This window comes from Brassica rapa, chromosome A01, assembly GCF_000309985.2.
Source record: "Brassica rapa cultivar Chiifu-401-42 chromosome A01, CAAS_Brap_v3.01, whole genome shotgun sequence".
Taxonomy (NCBI): Eukaryota; Viridiplantae; Streptophyta; class Magnoliopsida; order Brassicales; family Brassicaceae; genus Brassica; species Brassica rapa.
The window spans coordinates 5,088,905-5,112,545 of record NC_024795.2 but is presented as its reverse complement, the minus strand read 5'-3'; the positions used below and the strand labels follow the sequence as shown (position 1 = coordinate 5,112,545).

Here is a 23,641-nt window from a genome sequence, read left to right as displayed (position 1 = left end):
TTTTGAAATTTTTTTTTTTTGAAATTTTTTGAAATTTTTTTGAAATTTTCTTTTTATAATTTAAAAATACTTTTTCAAACTATTTTTAAAATTTTTATTTTTTATTCTAGTATTTATTTTTTATAAAATTTTAAATCCTAATTCCAAAACCCCACCCCTTAACTCTAAACCCTAAGGTTTGGATTAATTAACCCAAGGGGTATAAATGTATATTTACTTCTTTAATGAAACCTATTTTTGTGACTTTGAGTCTTGAATGCTACTTCGAGAACAAAAACATTCTAGTCTTTTTCTCTTAGAAAAACTAAAGTAGGAAACAAAATCCAAAACAGATTAGATTCCATGAACAAAGGCATCAATGTCAGGCTGAGGAAGGTCATCAAGCAACGAGTCAATGCTACATCCTTCCTCAAGCAGCTTCTCATTGAATCCAAAGTCATCAGTAAACACACACTCCGGCACAATCCTGTCTTGTCCGTAAAACTCATCTTCCTTCTCCTTCTTCTTTTCCTCAACGGCCACAACATCCTTCTTCATGTTACTCTCTTTGCGTCTACTTCTTTCAGGAACAGAGGAAGACGACAAAACTCCCACATCCAGACTCTTTATGTAATCCTGCAACAGAGAAGGTCTTGGATACTTAGATCTACACTTTCTCTTAGAGAATTGTCTTCGCTCTCATGAATATCATTTCGACGTTTAGTAGAACTCAAGGAAGACTTTGTAGACATGTTCTGGCTAGCTTCATCATCATCTTGCTTCTTCTCTTTTGCAGGTTTCAAGTCAGAAGAACCACTCAACTTTGAAAACCAAGAAGAAGAAACAGGTTTCTTTCTTCCCCATCTCATCATTCCAAAGAATCTGAAAAAATGTTTTGTGCTTTCTTTTTCTTAGGATAGACTAAAAAAACAAACGATAAAATAGGTAAGGGATGTATCTAGTGCTAACTGTTGTAATATGGTTTGGGTCGTTGTGTTTAATAGGGAGGGAGATGGAAGATGTTGGTTGAAAAAAAAAATGATAACCAAAGCCGCCTGAAGAATCCTGTGACCACTTTTGGCCTAAGAAAAGTTTTTGTGTTTATTGGTTCTGTAATCTCTTGGTATGTATTCGAATTTATACCGAAGTAGGGGACCAGCTCTATCAATCAAAAACCAAACTTCATTGTTGACAAATACTTAGGCTCTCTCTAGGTAAAAGAATCATCATATCTTTTAGTGTTAAAGACAGCTACTACAAACTAAAAGATATGATGATTCTTTTACCTAGAGAGAGCCTAAGTATTTGTCAACAATGAAGTTTGGTTTTTGATTGATAGAGCTGGTCCCCTACATGACTATAGGCTCTCTCTAGGTAAAAGAATCATCATATACTTAGGCTCTCTCTAGGTTACATTTACATGACTATAACAAATATGATTGGTATCGGTCCCAGTCTCTCAATCATGAAGAAGGTAAAGCTGATGGATTCAGGGTTATTTGAAAGTTAGAGATTTTGATGTGGTCCTGATTTTAGAAGAACAGCTAAAATCTTGCCATATGGGTATATCACCTACCATGAGGTATATTTTGTGTCATCCACCACCAACTTGTTCATAATTTGTTTTTGATTCTTCTAACTTCTTCTATATAGTGTACAAAATGGGGATAGAGAAGATGTTTTCTATTATTTACATACGTTTTATGTCTCTCTTCGATTGTAAAGACTACTGAAGCATTAGCAAATTCACCCCTTTTAGGCTCTTCTTCTTTCCCATCTGAAAAAAATATAAAGGAATAATACCCATGCGGTGTCTACTACTTTCCTCACGGAAACAATAAAATGTAGTAATTATTTTTTTTGTTACAAAACAATATATATATTATCTCAACGGAACTCTACATTAAAAGTTAGAGTTGTTAAATCTATAATACCTTTAATGAATTTTATATATAATTAATTATATAAACAAAAACAAATTTTTATTAATAATATTAACTTTTTTTAAAATAAGATAATTCTTATATATTTTGTTGTTATCTTAAAACATATTTTTTAATTATAAAATTTAAAAATAAAATATATGTTTAATTAGATTATAAAATTAGATTTTTCAATTATAAAATTTTAATTAAACATATATATTTAATTAGATTTTTGTCATAAATATATATATATATATATATATATATATATATATATATATATATATATATATATGTTTGATTTAATATCTTTGAAAACATAAATAATAAGTTATTATGCTGGTTTTTGAATTAATAAAAAATAAACTAATAAATATTCCTACGAATATTTATTACCTTTAATGGTGGTTTTGGAAAACACCTAATTCCCTTTAATGCGTAAGCGTCTGTGGTTAACACGAATTTTCCTACGTATTAATGAAAGCATCTCACACCATTTCATTACAACTCTTAAGAATAGACTCAAAAACTAATCCATTTTATTTTTTGTGGTAAGAAACAAGATCCAGAAGAAACTATTACAATTGCAAAGAAGCTACAACTGACTATGACTACAGTCTACAGAATGGTCGACAAAAGAACAAAACACCTTTATCTTGATGGAGATCTCGTCGACAGACATTTCCCGCACGACACGAGTTTCAATAACGCCCGTGGCCTTGTCCTTCTTATTCCCATCTTCAACCTCGTTGCCTACAGTTCCAAAGTTTCCATATCTTAACCATAACAGAACACAGTTTTAATTTTCACATAAGATAAAAAGAGGTGTTGCTACCTTGCGACGTGTGCCTCTTGAGGTTTTCCAGCATAGCAAGCTTCTTGATCTTGTTTCAAGCCAAATACAAAACATTTTTACCAAGTGATCTTATATGTTTGATTGAGTGTTTCCGAGATTCTTACAGATTCTCTTGTTCCAGCTTCTCAGCGATAGACATGGCTTTTCGTTTAGATCAGCTGTTTTGGAGTGTGCATCCATCAGCTTGCTGAATCATATGAGCCAACGAGACCTTACCCCTCACAATGCTTTGGCTTGCTTCCATATGTTTACTTCTAGCTCGAGTCAACCCGGATGAACCAACTCGCTCTGTCCTTTCCTCCTCTTGCTTCTGTTGTTGATGCCGTCTTCCATTAGATTCAATGACTTCAACTATCTCACTTCTCCCGCTTCCATTCATGTTGTGATCTTGTCCAACCAGTGCTAAAGATGATCTTGACCAGTTGTTTCTTGTGTCTCTCTTTGTCTCGCTTGTGATCTCTATAGTTACCGGAGACTCGAGAACCGCCTCAAACGCTTGCATGATATGCCCACGGAACTTCTCAGCCGTTGATTTTAACGGTGAGCTGAACACTGAGTGCACTGTAGGAGCTGCACCAACAACACCCAGAAAATAAAAAACTTGGCATCAAAGTACGGATTTTAATATCAAATGCATTTACCTGAACCGAGACTAAGAGAGACGATTCTTCCTTCTTTATAAAGAAACTCTCGCAAACCGTTAACTCTTAAGCTTCTCAATAACTTCTAACCAAATCTCTTCAACCTGCCGGTCGGTTTTTTCTAGTGTCTCCTCTTTTCCTGTCTAAACCCAGAACTTTTTTCCCCTGCTGCTGCATCGCTTGAAGGATCAAGATGGTGATCTGAGCTTTCTCTTTCTCTACCTCCATTGTTCTCTAACGGCAACGGAGTTCGGTTTAAGCTAGAGTCCGCAGTGGAAGAATGGTGAAGCAAGTAGTTCTGATCAGGAGCCAGGTGAAGCAAGGCGGCTGTGAGCCAAGTCAGCTTATCGTTTGATACTCTAAGCTGCTTCTCTGCTTCAGATAGAGTCTTGAGAGCTTGTCTCAGCTTCTCCATATCTTCTTTAGATACTAAAAATGGTAAACAAAGTGGATCAGAAAACAAAAGAACAAAGGGAGAAAGCTGTTGTAAAATGTCCGAAACTCACATGGTTGCCGTCAGAAAAACTTTCTTCTATGCTGATCTTTAGTGAGGTCATAGCTACCCGCGAGAATGTCTGTTATGACCGTTGCAAGCTGTGACATTAAAGCCAATGGTTCCACACTTGTTTCCATAATAGTTCTTAGCTTCTTCACAGTGTTTACAGTATCTGCAGATAAAGCTAAATCAAGAAGATCCATTTACTTCTCGTCAGAAACAAGCCCAACCTGTAAACAAAAGAAACGGATGTCAAATGGAGAAGTATACATAAAATAAAGTTGTTACTTTATTAATGCTTACCAGTTCCTGAACCAAAGGAACAGAGATCCTCTGTCCTAACAAACTCAGCATCTCTTAAAGAACCATCTGATCTCGAAGCTATAAGCTTCAAAGCATCTTTCTCTATCTCAATCTCTTCCTTTGACGCAATCAACTGCAAGGAGTAGACGATATCTGCGTCTCTGAGCTTGGGGAAAAAGAACTTCTGGCACCACGATATGATCACATGAGGCAACAGATTAAGACTAGAACACACGAGGATAAAGATGGCGCTGCTCGGTCCACCACTTTGGACACAGCACTCCAGCAATCAGATGACAAGGTGTCGCAATCATCAGAGATGAAAACACGAGGGGACTGCGATGTCACATTGTTGTTACCGTCAAGCAAATTCTCGAAGTCGAACTTCCCTACAAGACCAACTTCTCGATTGTTCCAGCTTTTACCCATTTCGTGTGAAACACATGAGCTGCACACACCACAAGGCTTCTGTTGTTCTGAAGAGTGACAGTTGAGAGCCCTTGCAAGATGTCTTCCCCGTTCCGTTTGGACTGTGGAACACATTAATAGTCCAAGCTTCCGTCTTGCAACTGCGTTGGAAAGAGCTTGCACAACCAGGTTATGCCCCACGAGATCCCTGAATGTTTAGGCATGTATCTCTCCGTAAGACTCTGATGCTGATGCTGATCTCGATTCCGAGCGTTTCCATGACTCTTCTTCTTGTGCGACCTTCCTTCTGAAGCAAGACCAGAATCTTCTTCGTTCTTGAGCAAGTTGTCTGCAAAGATCCCTAACTCTCCCGAGTAGTCACGCATCCATCCTTCATTCTCTGCACTAGAAACTAGTGAAGGAAGCGCCTGGCCGCCATCAGAGCAGATGAAAGAGCTCGAGTCATCATCATCATATTAGAACCATTCCTCTCATTGGATTCACCTTTTCTTCCCTTTGAATCAGACATTCCACAAGCCAAACTCCTACCCGCCTTATCCAGAAATTTAACTCAACACCATAAGGAGGATACGTGTATGAAGGTGGACCAAGAAACAATTCCAAAGTTTCGAAAAAAAAAACACACAAAAGAAAGAAAGCGTTCCACAAATTAATGTTATATCCACCAACTTAACACAAACCACAAAAGGGTTAGCAAAGTTTGGTCTACATATGACGATTAGAAAATTCCCCAAATCAGAGTAAGGCAACAAGTTCCCCAAATGAAACGCTACTTTCTGCGACCCCCACTCCCAGTCCCAGCCACAGTCTTACTGCTCCAAGCCACATTGCCGTGCCGAAGTCCACCTCCGGATATCATTTGCCCCGCATTATCTTCAGAGGACCATGTCCAAGCCACTTTTGCACTTACACGGAGAGTACGATTTGAGTTTTTGGGCTCAGCGAGCATGAGGTACGAGTCAGGGAATTCTTCAAAGCAACTGAGGTAATCGCCATCGCCTGCAATGATTAGTATAGGCCTTTTTTCCGGTTGTCCCAGTTGAAGACATAGGTCAGTTGTCAAATACTTGTCCGCCACATCAGTAGATCTCATTATCCTTACTGAAACACAATAGATGAAAAACTTAGTTCAGAAAATGCAAATGAGAATCAGGAGTGGAAAACACACAAATATCTTTTTTACCTTTCGTTTCACCTGGTTTCTCAACGACCAGTTTCAAACACTGTCCAACAACGGGAAACTCAGCTTGACATGCAACAGATTCTTTTGGGATACAAACATAGTCGATGCCGTGCTTTCTTTCTGAGGGTAGATTGGGACCGTAAGCTGTAAGCGTGTTTAGCATGAATCTACTGTCGTGCTGCTTCAAGGCTGTGTTAATGAAGCTTACGAGGGATTCAATAGGATAACCTATGGGGAGATCTGCGTTTTCCTTATCCCACAGGCCATTGACAAGAACAGTGTCGGGATTAGAAGGGACTTTGCTCATTATCACAGACTCAGGGCGTTCCAGAAGAGTACTGTTTCATTCAAAAACGAATTTACGAATATCAATAACCATTCTTTTACGATTACGAAGATTCATCTAACACACAATTCCGGTCGGGTAAGAGATGGATCGAGATCTTACCGGAACCAAAATCGATGATCTTGCCTTCGCCCAGAGTTCCGTTCCACAGAGATGACGATGAGAAACGGAGACCTACTTTCACGAAAATCAATTACCATTCTATTACGAAGATTCATCTAACAAACAATTCCGGGTAAGAGATAGGAGAGGATCTTACCGGAACCAAAATCGATGATCTTGCTTCGCCCACAGAGATGACGATGAAAGATGGAGACCTCCTCCTCTCACGAAAATTAGATTTAGATCTCTTTAGGCGGGTGGGGAGATGTTCTTATTGGGCCTCTCGAGTATTCTTATTAGGCCTCTGATGTTTGGTTTAGATTGGTTCACTTTATTATGGTTTGGTTCGGTGCTCTATATTCTCGCAGGAACACACACGCACGCACCTATACCAATTTAAATTTTGAGAAAGCTTTCTTCGTCGTTACAGTCTGGCTGAGAAAGCGATACCTCATGGAGACAAATCCTCTCATACCAATATATATCTCATAATACAATCTCAAAAGGACCTTTTTGTTCTTTTAATTTTATATGTCAAACGAAAAATCATAAAATTAAAATGGAAACGTTAATATTTTTTTTTTTTATATAGAATTTGATAAAAATATTTCAAAAATCAAAAAAACGTTGTTTGCCATATTTTCAAAAAAATTATCAAAATATGATTAAAAACGATTTTAAAATATTTTTTTCTGAATTTGAAAGGTATAAAATTTAAATATTTGCCCATGGGTTCACTAATCCATAGGGGGGGTGGGGTTAGGGTTTAGTTTTGATGAGCGAGAATGATTTGATTTGGAAGTTTGGATTTTGATCAAAAAATGAATTATGAAATATGGGCATAGGAAACTCTAGGAACCCATAGAAGATTTGGCATTTTACATTTGGGACACGCGAGAAGTTGGCTCGGTCTGTGCTCCACTTCGAACTTCAACCTGAGTTAAATCACTTGCGAGATATCTGTACTTTAAGACCTTCTTTCAAATCCAAAAGCCCAAGCTACTTTTTTCATTTGTTTGCCATAAAGAACCTTTTCTTATCAAATAACGCTTCACCCAACGAACCCATAAAGAATCTGCAGAGAAAAGGCGCCGCCTGAGCCAACTTCTCGCGTGCCCCAAAGATGACATAAAACTGTAGAAATGTGGTGGCAAGATAAACAACAAACTGATTTAAGAGGGATGGCATGTTAAGGGATTACTTGATTTTGTTGGTCACAAGTCAACATTTGTATTCATTTAGTTTTGTTATTAGTCTTGAAATGAAGATCAAAATTATCTTCAGAGTCGTGTCTACCATATTTAGAAAGGCATTTACCACATGCGCCCTCGATTATACAAAAGTTTTTAAGGCCCCCAATTTAGCCTAAATGAGTTGTATAATAGAGGTTTTGATTTTGAGTATCAAAACCCATTGTTAGTAATCTGCGTTCGAATGATTCAATACATTTTTGTTTTTCTTTTTCATGTTTTAATTTTTTTTTGGTTGAATTTCAAGCTTTTATGTAAAAGCAACCAATATTTTTAAACCGAAAAGAAATTACAAATAGAACAAAAGATTTGAATCCAAAACAATAAAAAGTAATCTGTTAAATATTTTGAATTAAAAAACAATTTTATGGGAAAAGATTAGGGAAAAAAAACTTAAATAATTTAAATATGTTTTTATTGAATTGTCTTCAATCATTCGGTGACTATATCGTGCATTGTTTAATTTTCGTTCAGTATCATCATCCTTTTAACACAATTATATTTCTTTTCTTCTTTTTCGTTGTTGGTAATAGTATAAAAATTTTAGACTATACTTTTGTTTTCATTCTTTTATATTGTTCGAAAACTATATCAAATACATATAAAAAATTATATTGAAGGGTCTTGGTTTTAAAACTTGCTTTAAGTTTCTAGAAACCTTCACACGGCACTGATTATGACTGCAAGCTTGCGTTTATGGGTTGGGATTTAGAAAGACATAGCTAAACTGTATAATAGAACAAATAAAATATTAATCTACATAAAATACTTTCATATCGCAAAATGTTTTTTTTAAAAAAATAGTGCAGGCAGTGCCACTAGTGGGATGCGAACGGACGTTAAGTCTTCTTCTCCCAAAAGCTGCTTGTAGACCAACCAAATAAATCACACGAGGCCCATTTATGGGCCCATTTTGGCAAGGATTCAGAAACACATATCATCCCCAAGAGAAAAAAAAAAGCACAGATCTGACGGTTGAGAATATGGCAACACGCTTATTTGAGATCCAAAGCATGCGAGGCAGATAGATAGATAATCTCAGCCACGAGAGAAGAAAAAAAAAAAACCCCCTCTCTGATCCGGAACACACAGATTCGATGGCTCTCGAGAAAGGCTCCGATCATCCTCATCGTGGAACCATGGGCGAAGGCGAGTATTTCTCCGGTAAAGATCTCTGTGTCCATCTCTAAATCTTAGATTGAAATTGTTTGTTAGATTTGGATCCGTCGTAGTTATGTTATGCCCCCCGTTGTCCTTTCTCTTAGGGAATGATTATACAATGGTCTTCTGGAACATGGATGACTATCCAATCCCTGTTGGCATGGATGATTTTGGTTCTATACGTATCAATATCATAGAAGCTCTTGAACGATTTGGATATCATGGAGAGACTGATGTCAATGTGCACTGTGCGCAACTTGAGTGCGACGTAAGGGATGAGTTAAGCAAGGCCAGAATCGATTACTTACCTGAGGGTAAGCACTTTCTTTAATTATTATCATTATGATTTATGTCCAATCTGTAACTTGTAGTTGTTGTTTCTCTATAGCTACCAAGGTTTACCTGACTTCGACTGCCAAAGTGTGTTCTCTGGATATGACTGCTTTTTTGGTTCGCATAGCGTTACCTCAACCTCCAATTAATATCGCAGTAATCGCAAAACCAAAAGCGGAGTTAGTTAGGGTTCTCAAGTGTTTGAAATCGAGGGGTCACACACTTATGCTAATTCATCCGCCTGATGGTGAACAACTTAGCTTTAGTGTAGATACGTTGCTTGCTCATGCACATCTCGGTGATAGCAAAGAAGAAGAAGATCATCCCTCCCAGGGCGAAGAAGAAGATCATCTCTCCAAGGGCGAAGAAGAAGATCATCTCTCCAAGGGCGAAGAAGACACCTCTGTTGGACTTGGCCCCTACTACTACTACTGCCAATACCTCTCTCAGAAGGCTGAAAAAGAAAAAGAAGAAGAAGTAGAAGATCCCTACAAGATCTTAGATTTCCTCGGTAAGACCATCATCCCAATTTGTTTTAGATTTCATCTGTCAGATAGCATTTAAAACTCGTTTTTTTTTTTTACATGGATCCAGAGCCTATCAGACCCTCCGTCAAAGGGGCTATGACAGCCGTCTTCTGGGATGCTCAGTATTGCCCATTCCCTCCTGGTTCCACTCCTGATGAGATCTACAACTCTATCGAATTAGCTCTTGTGAAAAGGAAGTTTACTAATAAGACTACAATCTGGGCCTATCTTGGTGATGATGACAAGAACGGTTCTGCCTTACTGGGTGACAAGACTTGGGCCTCCAGAATCTACTTTTTTTCCGCAGGTGATTTCATTTCGACTTGTTTTCTTCTTTATATCTACTACTATATGTAACCCTCCTATACTCTCTCACTTCCATTTATCTTTATGTCAGGGGATAAAGCCTCGAGACGTATTAGAATGACAAATGACATTTGTTTTTGGGCACATGAATCAAGTTGTCAACCAGTTCGTGAAAGTTTGTTCATAGTCTCTGATCAATTCAGAGGTGATCTCTACTACGTCGAGCTGCTTCACAATTTGGTGCCCGCATGTTTGCATCTTTTCTGCATAACTCCGACTCAGGACATCAATAAACCAGAAAGCCCTGAATGGCCAGAATTGTTTTTTGATAAAGGAGCATATCGTTTGCTGTTGGAAATAAGCGAAATCCCTGCTGCACGTTCTTGTTCCAAAAAGCGTAAAACCGATGCAGGAATGCTCTTTACGATGGAGGACGAAGAAGAAACATGTGGCATGGAGTCTAACGAATGAGCAGCGCTTACAGTATGAGTTTAGTCTCTATGTTTTATTGGGTTTACGTGGTGTGTTTTCTGTTTTTGGTTTGAACGTTTCTATTTTTCTTTTTTTGCAATGGATTATCAGAGTTAAAAATAAAGTTTCTAAAGATTTTACGCATGCAAACAATAATATTTAATGTTTTTCATTAAAAAACATTTCATTCATTGATAACAGCAAAGATCAAGGCTACGGAGAGAGAGAGAGAGAGAGAGAGAGAGAGGCAAGTCCTTGGGAAAAAAACACCAGGCCGTTTTTCCTTTTTAAAGAATCAACTACGTGTAGTTTTCGAGTCGTCAAACGGTATGCAGTGTAAAGGAAATGTTACGGCGTTGAGGCGGCAAGTGACAGTGTGGGGTCCAGCTACGGTTAAAGGAACTCGATTACTCTAGCGTCACGTGCGGTTATTTATAAGCTGCGTACGTGTCTAATTATGAGAGGGTTAAAGTGTAACTTTTGTCACTGCGGGGTATCGTTAGCAGCGCTCCTTGCACACTCCCTCTCCCTCTCCCTCTCCCTCGATCACTGTCCATGCTCTCATGACGTTGTTAATAAAAAGAGCTCTAAACATGTTGTAAACGCTTTTCTTCTTCAGATTCCAGAGACGCGACGAGTCGATTCTCTGTGTATGTGGGGGAGGAGCTGGAGAATGTCTTACTCTCATCAGAAACGCGCCGAAAAAGCTCGGTTAGAGCTGATATGGTGAGTCAAGCTTCAATCGCTACTTTTATTTGAAATTTCTGTGTTCACTAGTGAGATACAAAGATTGTAATCACAATCTGGTTTGTTTTTGTAATGCTGTAGCGAATCTTCGAGGAAGGCGGCTGCGTTGCACGCGAAGATCAATGGGAAGGAACTGGATAAGCCCGATATCACTCAAACCTGGTGAGCAAACATTTATTAGTCTATTATTTTTATGTTCATTCAAAACTATCGATGAATGCTATTGTTTTCTCTCTCACAGCGAAGAGATTCTCAACTCGTCGGTTCCAGTGGCTCTCAGTCTCGTTGACGAGAGGAAAGTAGTAAAGCAGCATCTATTAGGTAATTTTCGGATTCAAATCATATTCTCGATTCAACTTGTCTTCTCCTCTAACCGGGTTTTCTTTGATTGGTTTTCAGAGGACGTAACTAGCCTTCGGGTAATCAAACTAATTTCTTTTGGTTTTATATTTTTTTACTTGGATTTGTGTGCTCTCTCACACGTGTTTGTCTTTTCTCAGGTAGAAGAAACTAATGGAGCTTGGCGCACAAAAGCTATTCCCGATCCCACTTTACTGCCTCAAGGAAGAACCTATGCGAGGTATCTTCTTCTTTTTGCCTTTCTCTGGTACATAATCAAGCCTGTACATAATGCTACCCTTCGGTTCCAATGAGATTCTGATGGGTAAATAGTTTAGCTCATCATTGTTCCCTTAATATTTCAGCTCCTCACATCCTTGTTTTGATGGTTCTTAGTGTCTTGGTTAGGCGTGGTTTACGTTGGTTAGTGCTACCATTGCAGAAAAGATAAGCAAGCTTGGTTTTTGCTTATTTGTAGGAAAGAAGCTGTTACGTTGCTTAAGAAAGCGGATTTTGGGAATTTTGATCAAAAGTGGCAGCACAAGGAGAAACAAAGAGCAGGTTCAGGAGAAGGTGGCAATACAGGTGCTTGGTAAGTCCAAAAGTTCTCATTCATTTTTATAGGTAGCAACTTGTAGTCTCTCACTTAGCTGACGTATTCTGTTGATAGCAATCCCTGTATCATAATCCTCCCTCTCAAACAACCTTGTCCACAAGGTTTAAAAGATGGGAACCCTTTCTACATATGAGAGATGGTTAGAGTGCTAATCAGTTCGTGCATTATAGTCAGCTTCTCAAACTCACAGCCTGGAGTATGATCTCTGATGATGCAGCTTCTCTGCTCTTTCTTCTACTGACTGTAAAATTTTGACTCTTTATTTATATTCTCAGTCTTGCGCTTCCATCTATGCCACACTTCTGTAGTGACCTGCAACACTTCCTTGAATTTGTATTTAAAGTGCCAAGTCTTGGAACACTTCCTTTTATGCTCAATCTGTCTAACAAACTCTCAATCTATTTTCTGCTTAATCCTAAGAGGAAAGGAGCTCTGTTTTTATAAGTAGCAACTTGTAGTCTCTCACTTAGCTGACGTGTCCTGTGACGTGTCGGTTGATAGCAATCACCATACCTAACTCTTGAGAATTTCCTTCATCATCAACTTCTTTGCCTTCTCACCATAACCGATTATGCTCATGAGCTTCTTGTGCTTCACGCCTCTTCTCTTGTTTTTGAGGCATCTCCTCTTATGGTTCCTTTTCCTTCTCCTTGAGCCCTGGGCTCCATCTTCTTGTTCACCACGTGAGCTTGTGTGGCTTCTTTGTCTTTGTTGTTTCTTGTTCATCTGTTTGGTTCTACTTCGATCACTGCTTATCCAACCGGTTCGTGCTCCCTTTCGTTCTTACCTGAGCTTCATTTGTTCTCGCTTAAGTTTTGCTTTGATCATTGCTTTCTTTCACCATCATGTGCCCTCTAATTCTTCAAATCACCACCTCGGCTTCTTTAGCCTTAGAATCTTTGATTCTTTGAACCTTCACCTTGATTTCTGACCAAGGCTCTCCCATCTTCAGCTTTGAACATCTCTGGTTCTTCAGCTTCAAACATTGATTTAGACTTCATTGGCTTCATTGTTCAGTTGCTGTTTATCTCCTCCATATCTCTGATGGTTGAGAATATCCAGCAACTCCCACAGCTTCCTTGATCATCTTTGATCTCCACCATTGTCTTCTTCCTTCTTCTTTATTCATGTTTCCCTCTGGGAGACAACTTTCTTCTTTGTTCATGTGCCTCAGGTTCTTCTCTTGTAGCCTTATTTACTCCAGCACCATGTGAAACCACTGTTCTTCTCAAGCCGCCTTTTTCTCACGTTCCCAGCTGCATGAAGAGCTCCATTATGGTTGGCTTCATCTCATTCTTCTTATCTTGTTTAGCTTTCTTCTTCTCCACCTTGACAGGTCCCCTCATCAACATCCAGAAACACCTTTTCTTCTTCTCGCACATCTTCTTCTTCTTCTTTTTTGTAGCTTCTTCTAAGCTACTCTTCTTTGTTCTTCTTTTCTTGGATATTTAATAAGGTTTAGTCTCAACAATTATGAATTTTTTAATAGGAGTGAACATGGAAGCAAACAGGACATAGGCAGCTCAAGCACCACCACGAGTTCTGTTGATTCCAAAGGGAGATATGTTGATCAATTAGGATTTACTTGGATTGGAACACCTAAAATCGATGACGAATCTACACCTCCTGGCGTTAAATCTACACCTCCTGGCGTTAAGGAAACAGCAATAGACGCTTTTGTGGATATGGAGACCTTGAAATTTACAAGTACTGAGAATGTTTTTCTTCTACGGCCTCAGATCTCCACGATACTAGACGATATGGGAGATGATACGGTCAAGTACAAGCTTGTAAACATCAAATCATTTCTCATCCAACGCAAGAATAACTTCGCTAAGTCGGTGTCTATAGTAAGTAATTTTTCCAAGGTATATCCTCCAAGACGGCTAGTATGTGGTCCGTGTAAACAAGATTCAAGTAAGATGCTTAAATTATTTTTTATGCTTACATTTTGATTTAAATACATATTATTATTATTATTTTTTACTATCTGAAGGAAATCTTCCCGCTGGAGAAAAAATGCCTCTTCTAGACCTAGAAATGATCAGAAAAATTTCTGTTTATGCTATGACACCTGGAAGAAAGGCAGTAATGATCATATCCAATGACCTCTACTTAACTTCTACTTTTGCCGACAAACTGCGGGCACAATATAATGAGTTGACTGTTATTACTCCATCAGTTGGATGCATGATACCCGTTGACATGTATAGGGAAAAAACGGTAAATGATTTAAACAAAACGTCTTTTTAAAAATATTATTATATTGCTTCAATAATTTTATTTTCCCGATTGTTTAGGCTTCTGATGTTAGGCCACGCAACGTTCAGAGGGGTGCACGCAACGTTCAGAGGGGTGGGGACTAGTCTGTTTGGTTTCTACTCGTTTATTTCAAACTCTGGTTTGACTTTCATGAACAAAAGAACACCAAATGCAGTTTGTATTTCCATAAAACGTTTTCCAACAGACATCACAGTGGTATGTGTCTCTGATAACTTGTAGTGTCCATGAATAAATTTCTCCCCAGTGGTTTGTTGTTTTATGTCGATATGTGCAGATTGATCCTAGTTGCTGTTCATGAGTTCATTAAGCGGACTTCTTCCATAAACTTGATTTTTTTTTATATGATTGATATTATACATCTTTAACATTTACCTATATTAAATATTTGATTAATGTGATATTTTAAAATAAAAGGTTTTTTTTTTAGTTTAGATATTGTTCTGAACCATCAATTGTATTAACTGTTTTTTAGAGATAGCCTTAGATAGCCTTAAATCAAAAATGTAAATATAAAATCCTTAAATTTTTAGATAATTTTCCTTTTTATGTTAAAATGTTTTTAAATAGAAACACTACACTAATATATTATTTTGGAAAGCCATCCAAAACATATCACATACTTTCTAAAATCTATAATATATTATTTACATTTAAATAAATCTATGTGATCATTTACGACAAATATTTTCCTTAACCTAGCAGTTAAACCACTACTCTCTCACTGTGTATTTTAATGTTCCTTGCTTCGGTTCGATTCCTCTCGAACGCTTTTTATTTAATGAGATAGAAAAGGTATTGGTTATATCCTTTTAGTTAAAGCAATAAACAGGTGTAGCACACTTGGCCTAGTGGTGGTCACGCACACTAAGTATCCTGTTCCGATTTTTCACTGGTTAAACACGTGGTGCATGCAAATTTCTTATTTTTTTTTGTTCTCAAAATTATACATTACAATTTTAAACTTACGAAAAATATAGATATCAAATCTTTAGTTTTTGATATTATTTTCTTTTTTTTCGTTAAAATTTTGCTAGATAGAAACATCACATTAATATATTATTTTGGAAAACTATCCAAAATATATCACATGTTTTACAAAATCAATAATATATTAATGTTTAAACTAGATTTTGATCCGCGCTTTTTTTTATTTTAAAATTAAATTATTTATTTTTATATATTTCTATATAAGATGATGTAGGTTTGTGTATATTTATCCGAGTGCACTGAACCGTACCAAATTGGAAAAAATCCAAAATTAAGCTGAATTTCATAAATAACTGAGCATATTATATATATCTTTGGAACCAAAAAATAGAAACCGAACTAAAAACCAAATGAGTACTTAAATTTTTAAAATACAAATTATATATCTATTTAACATAACTAAACCATTAAAAAAATTTATACTATTAATGAAACTATACATGGTAATGTTCACGTTATGTGTAAATATGTTTGAATAATCTGTTATATATTCATGGAGATTTATTGTTACAGTAATTATATAATATATCATGAGAAAATAATAAATGAGTTTATTTAAAGGGCAATTGTCAATAATAGCACCTTTTGAAGTTTATGTCTCAAAAATAGCACTAAAAGAAGAAAGTCACAAAAATGACATTCATTAAAGGGTAAAATATCCATAATATCCTTGGTTTAAAATTAAATAAGCAAACAAAAATAAATAAAATAAAAATAAAAAAATGAAAAAAAAGAAATTTTTTTTTTATAGTTTCAGATTATATGTTTTCAGATTCAAAATTTTTATAATATTTTTTTTCAAATTTTTTTTTTTCAAAATTTTTTTTTTTTCAAATTTTCTTTTTATAATTTAAAAATACTTTTTGAAACTGTTTTTAAAATTTTTATTTTTTTATTTTAGAATTTATTTTTTATAAAATTTTAAACCCTAATTCCAAAACCCCACCCCTTAACTCTAAACCCTAAGGTTTGGATTAATAACCCAAGGGGTATAAGTGTATATTACCTCTTTAATGAAACCTATTTTTGTGACTTTTAACCTTGAGTGCTACTTTGGGAACAAAAACTTGGTTAGTGCTATTTTAGTCTTTTTCTCTTATTTAAATTATGTAAAGTATTTATATAGTTAGAAAAAGGGCAATTAGTTAGAAAAAGGGCAATTGTCAATAATTGCACCTTTTAAAGTTTATGTCTCAAAAATAGCACTAGAAGGAGAAAGTCACAAAAATGACATTCATTAAAGTGTAAAATATCCCTAATACCCTTGGTTTAAAATTAAATAAACAAACAAAAATAAATAAAAATAAATAAAATTCAAAAAATAAAAAAAATAAAAAAAAATAATTTTTTTTATAGTTTCAGATTATATGTTTTCAGATTCGAAATTTTTATAAATTTTTTTTTGAAATTTTTTTTTTTTGAATTTTTTTTGAAATATTTTTCAAATTTTCTTTTTATAATTTAAAAATACTTTTTCAAACTGTTTTTAAAATTTTTATTTTTTATTTTAGTCTTTATTTTTTATAAAATTTTAAATCCTAATTCCAAAACTCCACTCCTTAACTCTAAACCCTAAAGTTTGGATTAATTAACCCAAGGGGTATAACTGTATATTTACTTCTTTAATGAAATTTATTTTTGTGACTTTGAACCTTGAGTGCTACTTTGGACAAAAACTTGGTTTAGTGCTATTCTAGTCTTTTTCTCTTTAAATATATATATCAAAATTGAGAAATTGTTCTTTTTATGTCTAAGTGATTTAATAATTTGTTTCTTCAAAAAAAATTAAAATGAAATTAAAAAAAAAACATTAAAAAGGAGGAAGATAGAGGAGGAAATCCATCTCCTTATCCTGACCACAAGCACCAAACACAACCATAATCTCTCAAACAGAGAAAAACAAAAGAAAAGCCAATAAGAAGCTAGTGAAGCAAGCAGCAAAGCTCACACAAAAAAAAATGGCGTCTCTTCTGGGAACTTCTTCTTCAGCAATCTGTGCTTCTCATTCCCTCTCTTCTTCTTCCTCAACACCTTCGATCTCTCCCATTTGCTTCAAGCCAGGTAACTGAACAATCTCTCCAAACCTTAATCCCTACTGTTTTCTCAATTCCAAACTTTTAGTGAAACTGAACAGCCAAATTCTTGTTTACAGGGAAGATCTGTGGAGGAAAGCTAAACGCAGGAATCCAAATAAGGCCAAAGAAGAACAGGTCTCGTCACCATCTCTCAGTTGTGAATGTAGCCACAGAAATCAACTCCACTGAACAAGTACAACTTCCAACTTTATGATAAAGTTTCAGACTTCACTTGATTTTACAAAGAGTTAAGAACATATGATTGCTGTTTGGTTTTTTATGTTGTGTAATGGTGGTTTTTGGATTTTAGGTAGGGAAGTTCGATTCAAAGAAGAGTGCGAGGCCTGTTTACCCCTTTGCAGCTATTGTAGGACAAGATGAGATGAAGCTATGTCTCCTGTTGAACGTGATTGATCCCAAGATCGGTGGTGTGATGATAATGGGAGACAGAGGAACCGGGAAGTCCACAACGGTCAGGTCCTTAGTCGATCTTTTACCCGAGATTAAGGTGGTTGCAGGTGACCCTTACAACTCTGACCCGTTAGATCCTGAGTTCATGGGTGTTGAGGTGAGAGAGAGGGTGGAAAGAGGAGAGCAGGTTCCTGTTGTTGCGACCAAGATCAACATGGTTGATCTTCCGTTGGGTGCAACTGAAGATAGAGTTTGTGGAACTATCGATATCGAGAAGGCGTTAACAGAAGGTGTGAAAGCCTTTGAGCCTGGCTTGTTGGCTAAAGCCAATAGAGGGATACTGTACGTTGATGAAGTCAACCTCTTGGATGATCATTTGGTTGATGTGCTTCTTGATTCAGCTGCTTCTGGTTGGAACACGGTTGAGAGGGAAGGGATTTCGATTTCTCACCCGGCGAGGTTTATCTTGATTGGCTCTGGGAATCCTGAGGAGGGAGAGCTTAGGCCTCAGCTTCTTGATCGGTTTGGCATGCATGCGCAAGTAGGGACGGTTAGGGATGCTGATCTACGTGTCAAGATTGTGGAAGAGAGAGCTCGGTTTGATAGTAACCCTCAGGATTTCCGTGAGACTTACAAGACGGAGCAGGACAAGCTTCAAGACCAGATATCGAATGCTAGAAGCAATCTTTCCTCTGTTCAGATTGATAGGGAGTTGAAGGTGAAGATCTCTAAGGTGTGTTCAGAGCTCAATGTTGATGGGTTGAGAGGAGACATTGTGACTAACAGAGCAGCGAAGGCACTTGCAGCTCTCAAAGGAAAAGATAGAGTGACTGCAGATGATGTTGCAACCGTTATCCCTAACTGCTTGAGGCACCGTCTCAGGAAGGATCCATTGGAGTCTATTGATTCAGGAGTTCTTGTTTCTGAGAAGTTCGCTGAGGTTTTCAGCTGAATAAGGAGATCAGATTCTGTTGACATTTTCTTAAGCTTTTGTAAACTGTGAGAAGAACCAGAAACTATAAACAGGCAAATCTGATTCTATGCTTTCTTCATTGAGTATAGTTTTCAAACAATGTTCTCTGCATTAAGTTGATTGAATACAGTTGTTCAAACAAACAATAACATGCTTTTCTCTTGCATTTCCAAAACATTCTTGCATTGTATTAGCCTAGGAACCTATCATGAAACGTTGTCAGGAACAACTTTTATCACACTCTTGAACTGAGGGTCTTATCTTGGTGATTACATATTGTTTTGGCGGTTCTGGTAAAAGTGTGGAGCAGCTTCTGTCAGCCAAGAAGGATTGATGGTGACGACATTCCGCATGTATTGACGCTCTGTTGAGACAATGGACTGGTAAACCACCCATTTCGGATTCACCCTGATGATTGTATAAAACAAAGATTACACACCAAATGAGCTTTCACATTCAAAAGAAAAATATCCATACTTTTTGATGTTATTGAGGTTTTTGCTAAATCCATAGCAACAAGAGACTACTAACCTGAACAATACGGACGATGGGTGGATATAAACTTCTTCAGAGCCTCTAATGGTCTTGAATACTCCATTGCTGTGTGGCTAAAACATCATAACAAACAAAAAAATGAAAATTTAATCTCTCTATAAAACTGAAAAGGATGTACATAAACAGAGAAGTAAAAAATCAGTTACTTACTTCTAAGCGGCATGCATTGGCGAAAAACCCTGCAGTCACTGCTTTTCTCACAGCCTGAAACATAATATGTAATGTAAAAAAACCTGCAACCTATTTTTCAACTGATGCCAAGATGGTACAGTTTCTTACATCTATGTCTCCGTCACATGATTTCAGGGTGATGCCTAATCTCCGAGCAATCCGTTTGAGTTGATCTCTGATTTCAACAACCTTTTTCTGCGAAAGGAAACAAACACAAATTAGAATAGAGGAACGGAAACTAAGGTCCAAGTGTCACTTCTGTTGGTATATACGTACCATGGATTGATAGTTCAGAAAATTCTTGTAACACCACTGTGAAGACTTTTTGGATTCGAGAAACCCTTTGTATACATTGAGGAATGTGATATGGTCACCCTGAATAGACAAGAAAGATGATTTTACTCGGTCAGAAAAAGATTTCCAGAGATATAGTTAGCTCAAGGTTATAGAGAAATATATACCTCCGCAGCTGCAAATCTCAGTTTTGCTTCATCTTGTTCTTTCTGTACTCCCCTGGCAATGACCCAAACAGACTGCATACAAATATAATCAAGGTTGTATCCATTTAGTTTCAAATCTCAAAGTTCAGATAGAAAGCAAATCCTAAGAAGTTTGAAATTTGTTCCTTAGAATTTAAAGAGACAACTTTTAGCAGAGGAAAAGGGGTTTACTTGGATAGACAGAACTGCAGCGATTGTAATGATCTCATCTGAACAACCAAGCTCATTTGAAGCTAAGATCATTTTTGATATCATTGGGTCCTAGCAAAAATGACGAAAATGAGACTTGTAATAATGCAGTTGAAAATGCAATGGAAAAAATAAGTAACTCAAGGTTAGGAAGCAAAAGTACCAGTGGAAGTTCAGCTACTTGGAATCCTGTTGGAGAAGTGAGTTTCGCATCATCATCGAGGATTTGAAGTGAATAAAGCACTTCAAGTGCCCGGATCATTGCTTGTGGGGATGGAGGTGAAGGCCAATCGAAACCCAATATATTATCTATGCCCAAAGCTTTTAGCTGAGAAAAAAAAAATCAACAGAGCTTGAGCGTTCTAGAAGAATGCTTGGGGATTTACTTATTGGAAAAGCCAAAAAGCTTGAAATGATCAAACAAAGTTTATGGTTTTATTTAAGGCATCCCAAATTGAGAGCTGAGCAAGTTTTGTACCTGTATCACAGTTGAAACAAGATTCGATCTCTGCATCTCCGGTATGCCTTCTCCAGGCATTTCCTTGAGAAAATAATCTTCGGTGTAAAGCCTAGTTATCACCAAGATGATTAGCGTCAATGTACAACCCGCCAAGTTAGAGATTGGTTGTTATAACAGAAAGAAACGGATATAAGCACAATCATTACAAACTTGAACTGAAGTGATGCCACAAATCAAACACAATTATGTCACTTTATAAAAGAACATGAAAATAAATACCTGTAACACTTTCCAGGCCGAACTCGCCCCGCCCTACCAGACCTTTGTCTAGCAGATGCTTTGGATATTGGTGCCACCACCAGACTTTCGATATCCGAAATCTGTCAGGTAAGAAATAGTAAGATGTTTTAGAAATGCTCTCTTTGTTACACAAGGCGGAAGTCAAAGATATAAACAAAATAAATGGAGATGAACTTACTGGGTTATAAAATTTCTGCTTTGAGAAACCACTATCAATCACATAGACAACTCCCTGAAGAAATAAACGTCACAGAAGTTATTCTCAATGATGTTTCAGCAAAACTTGTATGAGAAAAGCATATGTTTTGTCCATGAGATTTGCAAAAATTAGCAACAAAGCAACAGTAACAAGAAGCCTTGCCTCCAGAGTCAATGATGTTTCTGCAATATTTGTTGAGAGTATAACTTTTCTCTTTCCTCTGGGAGTTGGAGTAAAGATCAATTCCTGAAATAAAGAAGGAAAAAGAACATCGAAATAAAAACTCTTAGAAGTATGGTTGAGCTTGTATTGAGCCACGCAACAAAACCAACCTGTTCTGCTCGTGAAAGTCCTGAATATAGCGGCAGAGTGAGTAGTCCTGAAAATATATACGAGTTATACAATGTTGCTAAAGGTAAATGCTAAAGTTGATTGACAATATTTATTTTTATGTACAAACATTTTTACTATACCTGAAGAGTTCTTTTGATTGCTATGAGCTTCTTCTGCTAGCAGTTTAATAGCAGTTTCAATATCATCTTGACCAGTAAGAAATACAAGAACATCCCCAGGTGGCTCCTAAACATAAGAAGAGACATTTTAAAGAGTCTAGCCAAAGGAAACGAATGTACCAGATATTTATAAAACAACAAATCAACATACCCGCTCATTAATCAACAAAATCGTTGAAACAACCGATCTAATATAATCTGAAACAGGCTCCTCAACATAGTGAATTTTTACACTGAAGCCTCTGCCCTAAGAACATTTCACCAAAGAAAAACATAACACTTTAAATATCGCAGAGAAACAAGGGTTAAGAGAGAAAGCTCTTAGGAAAGATAAGAGTTGCAATATACCTCGACAGATAAGATTGCAGGTTCCAACTTTGGTCCTTGGGTACTACCTTCTGGCGCCTGGCGTTTCTTGCTGTTTAATTTGACACAGTGTGTAAGAATATAGTGTAAAACTGATTCCAAGATCCCGAGACTTCAGGAACAAAAAACTTTAAGCATTAGGTAAGATCAGAACCTGGTATTGAAGAAATTGAACATTGCTTTTGCTTCGATTGTGGCTGACGAGATGATAAGGCGCAGCTCAGGACGACGACGTTGTATCTGGGATTAAAAAACTAATGTAACTGAGGAAAGCAGAGTGTAAAGTACAAGAGAAGATCTAATGAAGTCTATGTCTGAATGCTATACCTTTTTTAAGAGTCCAAGTAAAATGTCGGTAGAAATAGATCTCTCATGAGCTTCATCTACCATAATAACACTATACAATGACACATATAAGAGGGTCACAAACCTAAATCATAATCCGAAGAGATTTTGGTTTGCAGACAAAACCGTTACCTATACTTTGTCAAAAGAGGATCCTCCATCATCTCTCGGATTAGTACCCCATCAGTGAGAAATTTCACACTAGTCACACCCTGTTGTAACAAAGCGAAAAGCCATTTCAAGGCATCATCAAACCATAAGTTAACCACAAAGAGAACAAGAGTGTGAAAGAAAGAGTCTCACTGAAGTCGTATGATCTTCAAATCGAATTGTGTATCCAACTTCATCCCCAAGATTCACTCCCATCTCTTCTGCCACCCTCGCAGACACCGACTAAGCAAAAAAATAGGGAGTATATGTGATCAAGCACGATACTTCAAAACTTGAGCTGAGACAACAATCTTCAAACTCTCGCTGTAAGGTCTAATGGAGGGAGAGAAAACAAAACAAACCTGGACAGCTAAACGCCTTGGCTGTGTGCAAGCAATAACACGGCCTCCTTCTGCCCATCCAGCTTCTTTAAGGTACTGGAAAACAGCATAGCCAAAGCGTTTACAAAAATAAACTTTGCTAGCAAGATACAAGACGATTCTGCTAGTGACTGAACTGAGAATTTCTCATATATCTCCAACTTCCCTAAGAGCTACTGAGCTCAAATATTGCAAGATTGAGTAAGTTGTGTACCTCTCTAGCTAACATTGGTTTAATAAAGCATGAAACTAGCAAAGCTGGGTGCTTTCCTCCAAAAACGAAGAAGAAAGAAGAAAGAAACCTGAGGAATCTGGGTGGTTTTGCCACTGCCCGTCTCGCCAACGATGATGGTGGTAGCGTGATTCTCCACCAGATACAGAATCTCAGTCCTGTACTTGTACACTGGCAATCTCTGCCTCTGCTTCTCTATATTCGCGTACCCAAAACTGCAAATCTCGAACATAAAACACACAATCATTCCCTGAACAAGTACTAGAGAGATAGAGAGAGAGTAGCAACCATACCTAGAAGAAGAAGAGGATGAGAGATTGTTGGACGTGAGCACTATGCCTCCTTCTTCATCCTCGACGAAGCTTGGCTTCTCCGTTCCTGGCTTCCAAAACGCCATCTTTTAGACCTTTTTGCTTTCTCTTCGGGTTGGTTGTTTCAGTGTAATTTACAAACGGCGGAGGAAGTCTCGGCGACGGCGATATAGTAACTGGCGATCCACGACCTTCTGATTGTAACAGAAGGTTCGGGTCTATTTGAATTGAT

General features: G+C 37.1%; 5 protein-coding genes, 1 long non-coding RNA gene, 1 other non-coding gene and 1 pseudogene across 10 annotated transcripts; 5 read left to right on the top strand and 3 right to left on the bottom strand.

The window, feature by feature from the left end:
- Window positions 1-43: 43 nt before the first annotated feature.
- LOC117126238 lies at window positions 44-1,175 on the top strand. 2 transcript variants are annotated; one of them, XR_004448765.1, is made up of 4 exons: window positions 45-473; window positions 567-629; window positions 776-826; window positions 984-1,175. It is a non-coding gene; the product is annotated as an uncharacterized LOC117126238 (long non-coding RNA). The 2 variants fall into 2 exon arrangements; XR_004448764.1 differs by having other exon boundaries at window positions 44-629.
- On the top strand, window positions 1,089-1,306 carry MIR9566 (microRNA MIR9566). Its single transcript, NR_128626.1, has one exon. It is a non-coding gene; the product is annotated as a microRNA MIR9566 (primary transcript).
- Window positions 1,307-2,351: 1,045 nt separating this feature from the next.
- Window positions 2,352-5,173, bottom strand: LOC103864071 (annotated as a pseudogene).
- Window positions 5,174-5,203: 30 nt separating this feature from the next.
- On the bottom strand, window positions 5,204-6,505 carry LOC103856467. The gene is made up of 3 exons (XM_033273809.1): window positions 6,418-6,505; window positions 5,813-6,150; window positions 5,204-5,730 (listed from the first exon to the last, which is right to left on the bottom strand). The coding sequence occupies exons 2-3, from the start codon at window positions 6,117-6,119 to the stop codon at window positions 5,399-5,401; spliced, it is 639 nt and encodes a 212-aa protein (XP_033129700.1). The 5' UTR covers window positions 6,120-6,150; window positions 6,418-6,505; the 3' UTR covers window positions 5,204-5,398.
- Window positions 6,506-8,442: 1,937 nt separating this feature from the next.
- On the top strand, window positions 8,443-10,452 carry LOC117126052. Its single transcript, XM_033273399.1, has 5 exons — window positions 8,443-8,674; window positions 8,776-8,985; window positions 9,060-9,515; window positions 9,599-9,838; window positions 9,929-10,452. Exons 1-5 carry the CDS (start codon window positions 8,608-8,610, stop codon window positions 10,306-10,308), a joined length of 1,353 nt encoding a protein of 450 aa, XP_033129290.1. The 5' UTR covers window positions 8,443-8,607; the 3' UTR covers window positions 10,309-10,452.
- Window positions 10,453-10,600: 148 nt separating this feature from the next.
- LOC103856444 lies at window positions 10,601-15,632 on the top strand. Of its 3 annotated transcripts, none has more exons than XM_033273381.1 (9): window positions 10,601-10,751; window positions 10,928-11,034; window positions 11,137-11,217; window positions 11,297-11,376; window positions 11,455-11,635; window positions 11,873-11,986; window positions 13,500-13,927; window positions 14,007-14,233; window positions 14,311-15,632. In XM_033273381.1, exons 2-9 carry the CDS (start codon window positions 10,961-10,963, stop codon window positions 14,374-14,376), a joined length of 1,251 nt encoding a protein of 416 aa, XP_033129272.1. In that variant the 5' UTR covers window positions 10,601-10,751; window positions 10,928-10,960; the 3' UTR covers window positions 14,377-15,632. The 3 variants fall into 3 exon arrangements, with proteins under 3 accessions (XP_033129272.1, XP_033129270.1, XP_033129266.1); XM_033273379.1 differs by having other exon boundaries at window positions 10,690-11,034; window positions 11,455-11,474; window positions 11,556-11,635; XM_033273375.1 differs by having other exon boundaries at window positions 10,690-11,034.
- A 1,456-nt stretch (window positions 15,633-17,088) lies between these two features.
- On the top strand, window positions 17,089-18,899 carry LOC103856423 (magnesium-chelatase subunit ChlI-1, chloroplastic). Its single transcript, XM_009133530.3, has 3 exons — window positions 17,089-17,341; window positions 17,433-17,548; window positions 17,666-18,899. Exons 1-3 carry the CDS (start codon window positions 17,239-17,241, stop codon window positions 18,716-18,718), a joined length of 1,272 nt encoding a protein of 423 aa, XP_009131778.1. The 5' UTR covers window positions 17,089-17,238; the 3' UTR covers window positions 18,719-18,899.
- On the bottom strand, window positions 18,788-23,626 carry LOC103856434 (probable pre-mRNA-splicing factor ATP-dependent RNA helicase DEAH9). The gene is made up of 23 exons (XM_009133541.3): window positions 23,392-23,626; window positions 23,169-23,313; window positions 22,849-22,923; window positions 22,640-22,729; window positions 22,469-22,548; window positions 22,319-22,388; window positions 22,146-22,231; window positions 21,974-22,043; window positions 21,777-21,872; window positions 21,587-21,692; window positions 21,446-21,492; window positions 21,276-21,359; window positions 21,093-21,146; window positions 20,894-20,994; window positions 20,633-20,723; window positions 20,318-20,482; window positions 20,137-20,226; window positions 19,927-19,998; window positions 19,742-19,840; window positions 19,574-19,660; window positions 19,445-19,498; window positions 19,271-19,347; window positions 18,788-19,147 (listed from the first exon to the last, which is right to left on the bottom strand). Exons 1-23 carry the CDS (start codon window positions 23,493-23,495, stop codon window positions 19,009-19,011), a joined length of 2,082 nt encoding a protein of 693 aa, XP_009131789.1. The 5' UTR covers window positions 23,496-23,626; the 3' UTR covers window positions 18,788-19,008.
- Window positions 23,627-23,641: the final 15 nt, after the last annotated feature.

Excerpts from the sequence above, each read along its gene's own strand:
- LOC103856467 (XM_033273809.1), bottom strand. The coding sequence starts at position 6,119 with ATGAGCAAAGTCCCTTCTAATCCCGACACTGTTCTTGTCAATGGCCTG. Across the intron at positions 5,731-5,812 it reads GAAACCAGGTGAAACGAAAG|TAAGGATAATGAGATCTACT; the intron begins GTAAAAAAGATA and ends ATTGTGTTTCAG.
- LOC117126052 (XM_033273399.1), top strand. The coding sequence starts at position 8,608 with ATGGCTCTCGAGAAAGGCTCCGATCATCCTCATCGTGGAACCATGGGC. Across the intron at positions 8,675-8,775 it reads CGAAGGCGAGTATTTCTCCG|GGAATGATTATACAATGGTC; the intron begins GTAAAGATCTCT and ends CCTTTCTCTTAG. Across the intron at positions 9,516-9,598 it reads CAAGATCTTAGATTTCCTCG|AGCCTATCAGACCCTCCGTC; the intron begins GTAAGACCATCA and ends ACATGGATCCAG.
- LOC103856444 (XM_033273375.1), top strand. The coding sequence starts at position 10,766 with ATGAGAGGGTTAAAGTGTAACTTTTGTCACTGCGGGGTATCGTTAGCA. Across the intron at positions 13,928-14,006 it reads TCCGTGTAAACAAGATTCAA|GAAATCTTCCCGCTGGAGAA; the intron begins GTAAGATGCTTA and ends TACTATCTGAAG. Across the intron at positions 14,234-14,310 it reads ACATGTATAGGGAAAAAACG|GCTTCTGATGTTAGGCCACG; the intron begins GTAAATGATTTA and ends CCGATTGTTTAG.
- LOC103856423 (XM_009133530.3), top strand. The coding sequence starts at position 17,239 with ATGGCGTCTCTTCTGGGAACTTCTTCTTCAGCAATCTGTGCTTCTCAT. Across the intron at positions 17,342-17,432 it reads TCCCATTTGCTTCAAGCCAG|GGAAGATCTGTGGAGGAAAG; the intron begins GTAACTGAACAA and ends TCTTGTTTACAG. Across the intron at positions 17,549-17,665 it reads AAATCAACTCCACTGAACAA|GTAGGGAAGTTCGATTCAAA; the intron begins GTACAACTTCCA and ends TTTGGATTTTAG.
- LOC103856434 (XM_009133541.3), bottom strand. The coding sequence starts at position 23,495 with ATGGCGTTTTGGAAGCCAGGAACGGAGAAGCCAAGCTTCGTCGAGGAT. Across the intron at positions 22,924-23,168 it reads AAACCACCCAGATTCCTCAG|TACCTTAAAGAAGCTGGATG; the intron begins GTTTCTTTCTTC and ends GCTGTTTTCCAG. Across the intron at positions 22,730-22,848 it reads CAAGGCGTTTAGCTGTCCAG|TCGGTGTCTGCGAGGGTGGC; the intron begins GTTTGTTTTGTT and ends TTTTTTGCTTAG.